Source organism: Hyalella azteca, unplaced genomic scaffold, assembly GCF_000764305.2.
Source record: "Hyalella azteca isolate HAZT.00-mixed unplaced genomic scaffold, Hazt_2.0.2 contig17924, whole genome shotgun sequence".
Lineage (NCBI taxonomy): Eukaryota > Metazoa > Arthropoda > Malacostraca > Amphipoda > Hyalellidae > Hyalella > Hyalella azteca.
Genome location: NW_025947688.1, coordinates 79,339 through 90,732, shown reverse-complemented (window position 1 = coordinate 90,732; position 11,394 = coordinate 79,339). Strand labels below are relative to the sequence as shown.

Sequence of the window (11,394 nt, the reverse complement as noted above, 5' to 3'; positions counted from 1 at the left end):
ACTTAACTTGAACATGATCATTACAAACAGGGCCTAGAAATTTTCCAAAAATCCAATAAATAAAAGAAAAATAAAAAATATCTATCAAACAAGAGACGTCCAAACAATTCTATAACAATTCTGAGGTTCTATACAAATTACAATTGAAAGTTTGTCCACTTTTTATCCTCCTTTTCATTTATAGTCCGTCACCTGGCAGAGCACTGTATCTAAGGACAGCTTTTCACCTTGGGTGTAAACTGTAAAGCTTTTTCATAAGTGAACTTACATTCTTAGAATTCAAGCCTGGCAGCATAACAGCATTATCATACAAGATACCAGGGTGCAGAGGGTGCAAGGCATGCACCCTCTGCACCCTGGTATCTGCAAGTGCCAAGCAGCGTTGCCAAGATATGATTTTTGAGCGACGCCCAGCTTTGGGGCAAGGCCCCCAAAGCGTCGCCAGCCATTTTCAAGATCCATCGCCAGGTAATTTTTAATAAGAAAGTGCTGCAAGCAACTTTGATAGTATATCCCTTACTATCCTCACACCATAATACTTACACACAACATAACTGATTTCCAGACAAGCTTCACTGCATCCTATTCCTTCCGGCTTACCAGAAACCTTACTGTGTGCGCTTGGAGTCTTTCAGATTTCCAGTAATTTGGAAGTTATTTTTCATATGCAATAATTTCAATCCAAATGTGTTGGCAAGATCTTCAGAAGGCGTAAATTTAGCTGCAGATGCGTCACCAAATATCTTTCAATATTCACCCACTTTCTGCACACTGGATTTAAACCAATACCTATCTTATTAAGATATTGGTCTAAATCTTGAGTAAATGAGGAAATTAAAAATGAACTGATCTAAAAAATCATTGGTTTGCCACTATGGGCCGCCTTCAGTCTAACTGTCCAATTTCCTACTCAGGTAACACAATTTTCGCATAATTTTCACCTTTTAGAAGTAGAAGCAAAAGGTCACTATGCACATTGCACAGAGTTTGGCAAAAAGGCAATTGTATTGCCAACTGCAAAGATTAAGAGAGGTTTATAGGCTAAAACTGTCATAATTTTTGGTATTACTTTAGATCAAGTGCATCCAAAAAAGGGTGTTTTTTTTTAATTATATGACTTTTGGGATGTAGATCAAGAATCTGAAATCTGTTTTTGGCAATCGGCATCGGAAATTTTTAATGGAACCTGTTCCTAACTGGACCTAACCTGCAAGGTTTTCATTGATCGGCTTGGTTTTTTCTATGTTTGGGCTTTGAAGTCCGTCCGGCAGCCGGAAAACCTAGCCAATAGGTTTTGGTATTACTTTAGATCAAGAACATCCAAAAAAGGGTGCTTTTTTGTTAAATTCTAGGTTTTTTGGGGTGTAGATAAAGAATCTGAAATCCGTTTTTGGCGGTCGGCATCGGAAAACCGATTTATATATATGCCAATTTTTATATAATTTCTAAGGTAAAATGCAAGTCAAATCTTGGCCCCAATATCCGTGGATTTATAGCGTTCTTAACTTAGCCTCGGTGACCTCAGAACTTAGCTTGCAACCACGACATTGCAATCACGGTTAGGTTAGGTTTTTTTGCTGATTTTTGCCAGATTTTTTTGATGAATTAGAACCTCAGGGGGGGGGGGAAATTGGTTTCCCGATGCCAACAGCCAAAAACGGATTTCAGGTTCTTAATGTACACCCAAAAAAACATATAATTAAAAAAAACACCTTTTTTTATGCACTTAATCTAAAGTTTTACCTAGGTTTTTTTCTATGTTTGGAGTCCGTCCGGCGGCCGGAAAAACCTAGCCAATCAACAAAAACCTTGCAGGTTAGGTCCAGTTAGGAACAGGTTCCATTAAAAATTTCCAATGCCGACCACCAAAAACGGATTTCAGATTCTCAATCTACATCCCCATGGTCAGGAAGGTGCAGTGTGTATGCCAGAGGTTGGTTTTCAGATGTACGCCAGTACGCCAGGGGAGAAAGTTGCCAATATGCTTGCTAAAAACGGAAGTGTAACCCTCTCCAATGCTGCATGATCGACACAGGCACACATACTTTACGATTGACTGAATTGCCTGGCGATTGTCACAAATNCACGCTTACGTGAGATTCCACTATTGAGTTCATTGAAGCCATTACATTTTTTCCTTAAAATTTCGTCTTTTCCATACACAGAATACGAAATCATGTCTGAAGAATTAGCTTCAGAAACATCTCGTTTCTTTGGATTTTTCTTTGAACATTGTAGATTCTCTTCATGCATTGTAGCAGTGGAACTGTTGGTGGACTGTCTATCTGAGACAGAATGACTTGCATTGACATTTTGATAGCGTGTTAGAGGCTGCTTGGCTTGAGGACTTGCTGCACAGCCTCTGTTAGTCGGGTGTTCTGAATAAGCTGTTTCATTATCCAAACCGGCAGTGAGCATTTCTTCAAAAGACGTGCTGATTTTACAACCATCAATGGGTGAACCACAAGCAACTGCTCTATTCTCTATAGTAGGATCCATTCCAAGAGTGTCTGGAAGCTGTCTTACAAGCTGAGAAGATGAATCTGAAGACAAATTTTGGGTTCTTCCAGTTGAAACATTAGAGATTCTTGACAAACGTGCTTTTTTCTCGTGTGAATCTTTAGCCAATGGGTCCTGACCAATTGAGTTATGGTTCATTGACGCATACAAGCGCTTAAATCTGGCCTCATGGGAATAGGTTTTAGGAAACTCCAGACTTGATGAAGCATGATTATCCACAGGCTGACCCTCGATCATGTTCTCTTCATCACCAAGACCACAAGATTTTTTGATCAAAAGTGATGAAGTGGCAGGATTTGAAGGTTGCGAGACAGAAGATTGTTGATCTGATCGATTGACTGTGGAAATGCTGGGAGTTGTAAAGGTGACAGCGTCATGAGAGACGCTAAAAAGACTATTTGTCAACATTCCAGATTGTGTGGAGGCAGGGCTTGTTTCAGCATTTCTTGATTCAGCCACTGATGGGGTACCTGAAAGAATTAAAAATTAGCCAATATAATTATACACCCCTGACCTGAACTCCTGAAACTAATTGGAAATTATGCATCAATGCATCATCAGAAGCACAAATAATGAAGAACTTGAGTAAAGCACTTCACAACAGGAGATTTGAGATCTATTCCATGAATAAGTAGGAATTCTACTAAATAATAACACAATAGGGCATGGAGTCTGTCAATACAAATAATAAATACATAAAACATAAGGTATACTTCAGTCCGATCCCTTACTAGTCCTTGTAGAGAAAGAACTGAAATTTTCGAAGTGCACACCCATGGCTGCTACACCTGTTGAAGAGCTGCTTGGGCGCCCATCATCATTCACCTGCAAGGTAAATATTTTTCAGGTAACCTCCACCCACACTTTGGATGAATTTCTGCTTTCTAAGCTGATATCTAAAATTTAATTTAGAACATTATTCATGAGTAGAATATCAAGATGGCTGAAATGTTACATGAAAGATCTACAATAATAATATAGTTTAATTGTAATAGCCCCAAATATGGTGAGCTATTACTAAATTATAAATAAAATTGAGCTCTTCTAAATAAAGATGACTTTCTAAATAATCTTACAGCAGGAGTGGTAGGCTGTGAGAGATTGTGGCCGTGTTCCAGGATTTGGTCAGGCAAGTGTATGAGGGAGCTGCCTCTTGTTAACGTATCACGGCTGCTGTGCGGCAAACCTCCTGAAAGCCCCAGCTCGTAGGAGCTGGCCATCTCTCCGATGCTGTCATCACAGCATGCAACTCCTGGAGACTCAGCATCTTCAACTTGTTCAATGGACTTGCCTGTGCTTGGAGGCTCAATATTCTTTTTGTGGTCATACAGGTACTGCAAGCTGCTTTGAGCAGAGGATTTATTTATTGAAGACATAAAAGGCCGAGATGAAGAAAACTTGGACATGTGATCATCATCTTCATCAGAAGAGGAATACAAATCAGAGGATTTTGAAGGGAAGGGTGTCAGATAAATGTTCTTCAAAGAGTTCATGGCAATGGCTGAACTGGACCCGTATTGCACAGAGTGTATAAGGTTATTCTCAGGCTCATAAGCACCTGGACTATTACTGGTGCTTGGGCTTGGAGCAAATTCTGAATTAGGGGAGTCGAGACAGTCTAAAGGTATAGGATCTCCTGTTGAATCAACTGTTGAATCTAACAGAGGTAGAGAGCGAGTGATGTGAGCATTTAAAGCATCAACATCAGGCTCTACCCCATGCTCTGTTGATGATGACACTAGACATTCATCCTCAGAGGAAAGAGCTCTCAAATGAATAGCATTGTTAGAGGAAATCCTGATGCAAGGCTGTATGAGCATTGCAGGAAAAGCTTCATTGCTTTCAACTTCATTATTGGGAAAAGAATCAGAAGCTGGAGGAACTATTTGCAGAATGTCAGGCTTTGCTGGTTGAGAGGAGGCATTGTGTAATGCCCCAGATCTTTCGGATGTTGAGGGACACATATGCAAAGATGAAGATATTGATCTTGATGAGGTTGAAGAACTGGAGGAAGCTGGAGGAACTATTTGCAGAATGTCAGGCTTTGCTGGTTGAGAGGAAGCATTGTGTAATGCCCGAGATCTTTCAGATGTTGAGGGACCCATATGCAGAGATGAAGATATTGATCTTGATGAGGTTGAAGAACTGGAGGAAGCTGGAGGAACACAAGACACATTGTGCCTCAACATATTTGGACGAGTTGATCTTGAGCTTTCACCACCTGATCTTGGACAAGTAACTTTTTCTAATTCATGAGAACCATGAGATTGATAGGCAGAGGATGGTCCTGCAATACTATACGAGTGAAAATCATTTGCTTTGTCTTTAATTGAAAAGCCAGGGATTGCCTTGTTCATATTACTGAATGAAGAGAATTTTTCAACTGGTTCAGCTGTGTTTATAGGTTCAGAGAGACTAGATGGATCAGTTCCAAAGCTTCTCTTGTCAAACACTTGCAATTCTGCCTCTTTAGGTAAACTAGTGCCTTGAGAATCCCTTTGTAATTGTAAAATTTGGGCACACTTGTCTGAATTGGTTCTTGCTGAGAATCCTGATACTGAGGAGGACCCAGCTGCAGAATTATGTAGTAGGGTGCTGCTGCTTGATGTTGTAGTGCTTATGAATCTTGATGTAGAAGGGTTGCTTGTTTCATACAACTGAGACCTTTTACTTGAGCTTGAAGTGCTAAAAGGTACAGCAGTGCAAGGCAGGATCAATTCACTACAATTTTCAGGGCTTTTGTAAGGTACTTGAATGCTATTTGAACAAGAAGCATGCAGATTTACAGGCTCAGATGAAGAGCTGCCTGGCTTATTTGATCTAGAGACTGATATTGCATGAAGATTTGATGTCGGTACTTTTAGTTGCTTCTGTGTATTTTGGTCAATATTTTTATCACAAGATGTTTCAGAAATATTGAATGAAGTGAAATTATTACCATAAATTGACTTAATAATTGAGTCCATGGAGGGTGCAGATGCTATGACACTGTTAGAAAATTCAGCAATATTTGAATTTCCTGTTGGTCTTGGTAAAGCATCCTGAATCATTTTGGATTTAATAATGCTCTTGCGATTAGTAGATTTGTCTCCTGTTTGAGTGGGTTGATTAGCATCAGTGCAGGAATTACTGAACTCTGAGACATTGACAACTGAATGAGATGAAATGGGAGAGGTGGGTAAAGGCCTTTGTAACAATTCAGGATTGGTGGCACTATCAACAGAAGCACCAAAGCTCTGCAATGTAGGTAATGTAGCACTGGAATTTTTCTCACTCACTTGATGCCAAATACTGGAAGTGCTCTCATTTTTTGAAGCCCCAATAGGATGAACAGGAACACTCAAATTAGACTGAATAAATTTGTTACTTGGGGCATACTGCAATTTCATAGGACAGTTGGAATTACCAAATTGAGATGCTTCATTATGTTTCACTGAAAATGACATACCTGCAGCATGGGGATCAGACACCCAAGTATCTATAAACTGGTTGGCAATAGCTGCTGCTGATGACACATCTAGCACTGGCATTGCAGATAAATTTTTCCTATGAGAATTTAAAGTCAAATTCTCTTGTTGAGTCACTGGCTGCCTTGCTGCATTATTAGCAACAGAAGATGCTTGCAGTCTTTGCACTGACTCAGTATGTGAATTTGAAGATGAAGTCTCCTCATAGAAAAGTGAATGCACTTGAGAGTGTTCAGGAGCAGTCAATAATGCATTGTTAGTGAAATTTGATGTTGTCAAGTTAGAACTAGAGCAATTTGGAGTGGGAACAGAATTGGAAGCAGCAGCAACTCTGGCAGAAGCACCAGAATGAGCAGCCATTTGATTATGGTGTTGATGAACATTTGATGAAACACTCTCGTCATCAAAACTCTTAGCAGATGAAGATGAAATTGAAGAAATTTTCTTATTATCCATTCCAGTAAATACTTTGCACAACAAGCAATTTATCTGAAATAGTAAAATAAACTTTATGATTATATAGCAGTTAGAAGCTTAAAGGTATAAAAACAGAAAATATGGAATTTTACAATCTAAACTATTTACTTGAAATGTACAATATAAGCTAGAAACNATTAATTAGAATATCATGTCAATATAAATCAATAGAAACAAGCGCTTCCTTTTTTACAGCCACTATTTATGAAATATGAATCAAACATTGGGCCGATGCTACTTGAATCTAGTCTTTTGGTAATTTTTTTCCAGTAAATATAAGAAAAATGGTATTTTTACTCAAGATTTTTCACTCAGTCCAGTTCAAATTGGCAGATCCAATTCAAATTTTGTTGAACTCCAAAACTGAGCACTCCAAGTTGGATTGCTCAGTTTTCAAGTGAAGTTTATATCCAAATTAAAATTTATTTAGCAAGTATTCCTTGCATGAGAGATACTTTGAAGTTTCTCAATGTTAACAGCACTGAAATCCATGCAGAAATGTAAATTTTTCATATTTTTTAGGCTCCTATGGACTTGAAAACACATTGTCCACGCCTTTTGCTTTCAAATTCAAAATTCACTACCGAGCCAATGAGCGAGGCAAGCTGCTGACATGATGCTTGCTGCCAACCCACCTCTTTTGTCCATTTAGAGAGCATCTATATTTTGTTCGGAAAGGTGCTACGGTGTTTTGCAGCACTCCATAAACAGAAAGACGCATTGACTGGTTCAAAATGTCATAAGACCCTATTCTTTCTAATCTTTCATATTAAATTGCACTATGCATGGATGGAAACAGTTATTTTTTTTCTTGATGAAATAAGAAAAAAGCCAAAGGAACAAGTGAAATTGGCCAGAATTACAGATGTTTTTGCACCCTCTGCACCCTGGTATGTTACGTAGTATGTTAATGCTGTTATGCTGCCAGGCTTGAATTCTAAGAATGGAAGTTCTCTTATGAAAAAGCTTTCCACCCAAGGTGAAAAGCTTTCCTTAGATACAGTGCTCTGCCAGTGCCAGGTGACAGACTATAAATGAAAAGGAGGATCAAAAGTGGACAAACTTTCAATTGTATAGAACCTCGAATTTTGTTATAGAATTGTTTGGATGTCTCTTGTTTGTTAGATATTTTTTTATTTTTCTTTTATTTAATGAATTTTTTAAAAATTTCCAGGCTCTGTTTGTAATGATCATGTTCAAGTTATGTATTAAGTTAACCAGGAACTGTAGTACACATACCATGTTTGGGGGCAGGGCTTATGGGCACAATGAACAACCTATCACAGCTTGAAAGCCTCCCTATCGACCAATCACAGCTAGAAAGTAGATAACATTACAATTCCATTAACCAATCACAGCTGGAAAGCCACCCTATCAACCAATCACAGCTGGAAAGTAGATAACATTATAATTCCATTAGCCAATCACAGCTGGAAAGCACTTCTATCAACCAATCACAACTAGAAAGTAGATTACATTACAATTCCATTACCCAATCACAGCTGCAAAGCCTCCCCATCAACCAATCACAGCTAGAAAGTAGATAACATTACAATTCCATTAACCAATCACAGCTGGAAAGCCTCCCCAATCCCCATCAATTACAATTCCATTAACCAATCACAGCTGGAAAGCCTCCCCATCAACCAATCACAGCTAGAAAGCAGATAACATTACAATTCCATTAACCAATCACAACTGAAAAGCTGTAAGGGGGCTAGGTTTTTTTCTATGTTTGGAGTCCGTCTGGCAGCCAGCAAAACCTAGCCAATAGGTTTTTTCTATGTTTGGAGTCCATCCGGGCCGGTCTGGCGGCCGGAAAAACCTACCAATCAACGAAAACCTTGCAGGTTAGGTCCAGTTAGGAACAGGTTCCATTAAAAATTTCCGATGCCGACCACCAAAAATGGATTTCAGATTCTTAATCTACATCCCAAAAAACATATAATTACAAAAAACACCCTTTTTTTGATGCACCTAATCTAATGTAGGGTAAACACGGTATATTCCGACACATTAAGGACGCATCGAGAAATGAAAAAATATAAAAAAATAACCGTATGCGTTACTCGAGTTCTGTTGGCTTTACGTGACTTGCAAAACACCGTACTACGCGCCAGCAACGATGAAACGTCACAAAATGTTGCCAGATTTATTTAAAAGCATTTAGAATGCAAACCTACCAAATCCCTATATTCCGACACCGTGTGTGGCAATATTTGGCACGTGGTGAGGCGTATTCCGTCCGCGCTTCAAATTATACTGATACGTAATGCCGTCATCCACGTGTTCAAATTCCGTTTGCTGTGTGAGCTGTATTGGAATACAACACGGCTTTGAATTAGAACACTAATGTGGATTTAATTTCAAATCATTGAAATAAATTTAAATAAATGAATTAAAATCCTGGAAATGAATGGTTGGTCCAAATCTCACCGAGAAGATTAGGAGCTAATGGACCCGGGAGAGGCAAGTTGTAGCGCTCGGCGTACTGCTCAGAGTATCTGTAAACATTACAAGGATGGTTCACAATAAGTTCTGGTATCTACGTAGTGAAAGACCTAGGGAATGCTTATAATTACCTATTTTATCAGCAACAAAAATAATAAAGAATATCTGTCACAAATAAAAAAAAATCTATTATTATTATTATTTATAATTTAAAGGAATATACATCAGTTCTTACAACAGAATTAATTGCAATAATTTTTTTTAGCTCCTAAGCAATTTTTACAAAGTCATCATGATAACATTTCCCAACTGTTTCCTTGAATTCTCGAAAATTAACCATTTCATCATGCAATATATTACATATATGGCAGACATATGGCACACATAGACTATAATTATTATATACATACGCGACTCTGAGCTCAGTATGGGGCGGCAGCTCCGTGGTGGTGATGAAGAAGATGTGGCCAGGGTGACGCTCCACGACGCGACAGTTGGCAGCACTGACGCTCTCAGCTGGTCTCACGAACTGCATCCAGTTGCTGTGTTCTGAAGAATAACACATATTATCAAATGAATAACATACAAGAACACAGTCAGAATCACGAACTGCATCCAGTTGCTGTGTTCTGAAGAATAGAATATTTTATGAAGTGAATAACATACAAGAACACTGTCAGAACCACGAACTGCATCCAGTTGCTGCGTTCTGATCAATAACACATATTATCATACAAGCAGAAAGTTGGTCACTATTTGGACAACATTACACATTTATTTCTCTGTGTTTATTTTAATATCAATAATTATTGATCTTAAATTAAAAATCAGTTATCTTCAATCTTTTTACTTTTTTCATGTTTCAACTGCGTTTATTTTAAGATCAATTATGTAGTCACAACAGCATAACAAACATGTGTTAACAACGTGTATTACGAATAGATAGATAGATAGATAGTTAAAACAACTTAATCAACATTATTTCAACATAAGTTGCCTGGTGAGTTACATATATAGAATATATACAATACAATTTTATCTTACCAAGGTCCGAAGTATCCAAGAACTTCAATTGGTTAGTGGCGTCAGTGAAAGGCCATATTAACTGATTAGTGTCACGCTCTTGTTCATTATCCTGCTGATCTTCAATTGAAACACCATTTATTTCAGCCAGTATCAGGGTATTATCAGCAGTATTAGAAAGCACTAGATGGCATTAGAAGGCACTAGATCGCATTAGAAGGCACTAGATCATAATAGAACGCACTAGATCGCATCAGAAGGCACTAGATAGCATTAGAAGCCACAGGATCGCAATAGAAGACACAGGATCGCAATAGAACACACTAGATCGCATTAGAAGGCATAAGATCGCACTAGATCGCATTAGAAGGCACTAGAACGTAATAGAACGCACTAGATCGTAATAGAACGCACTAGATCGCATTAGAAGGCACTAGATCGTAATAGAACGCACTAGATCGTAATAGAACGCACTAGATCGCATTAGAAGGCACGAGATTGTAATAGAACGCACTAGATCGCAATAGAACACACTAGATCGCATTAGAACACACTAGATCGCATTAGAAGGCACTAGATCGCATTAGAAGGCACAAGATCGTAATAGAACGCACTAGATCGCATTAGAAGGCCCTAAATTGCCTTAAAATGCATTTGTATGCACTAAAATGCTAAAAACCAGATGCAGACGTACACCGGGCGTGTGCACCAATAAAGTTATTTTAGCTCTTTGTACACCACGTTGTAAGCCAGTAGAAGGGCTTGGAGCCTCGTTTATGCCGGATTAATCCGCGTAAAATGGCACCATCCTGGGTAGTGGGTATGGCTACATCCCAAAAAACATATAATTAAAAAAAAACACCCTTTTTTAGAATGCACTTAATCTAAATTCTAAAGCATCACCTAATTTTTTAATATTATACTTTATCAACTATAGAGAATTTGTTTTCACTTGCCGGCATAAGCCCAGAACTAGGCTAAACCTTCAAGATTTCTTGACTTGACAGAAATACATCTAATGATCTAGCGTGGTTGAGTCTGTCATGAGGTGTCTAAACTCTAAAGAGTTGGTAAAGACTAAAGTCTTTTGTAAATACCTAAATTCCAAAATAAATTAAAATTTTCAAGATTTTGATGGTGATGGACTGATGGCTAATAATGGCCAATCCAATGGTTCACAAATGGCAATGATCTTCATTCTTCAGATATTTGCTTGTATTCTGCAGTCGGCACCCTAGCACTGGCAGGTGGAGGTTGACTTTGAGTTTAGCACAGAATACCTACAAAAAGAGGGCACTTGGTATTAAAACAAGTAATATTATAAAATATTTTTGCCCACAACTACAAGCCAGTAGCCACAACACAATTAATTATCCCATTATAATCATTATTCTCATACAAGGTAAATTTGCCTAATATTCCTGTTCACCCATGCCTCATTGCCCTCATGGTAGGT

General features: G+C 38.4%; 1 protein-coding gene across 1 annotated transcript; it reads right to left on the bottom strand.

Annotated features, from left to right (window-relative positions):
* Positions 1–3,404: 3,404 nt before the first annotated feature.
* Positions 3,405–9,480, bottom strand: LOC108664950 (serine-rich adhesin for platelets). Its single transcript, XM_018151646.1, has 4 exons — positions 9,326–9,480; positions 8,901–8,968; positions 3,597–6,454; positions 3,405–3,416 (listed from the first exon to the last, which is right to left on the bottom strand). Exons 1-4 carry the CDS (start codon positions 9,478–9,480, stop codon positions 3,405–3,407), a joined length of 3,093 nt encoding a protein of 1,030 aa, XP_018007135.1.
* Positions 9,481–11,394: the final 1,914 nt, after the last annotated feature.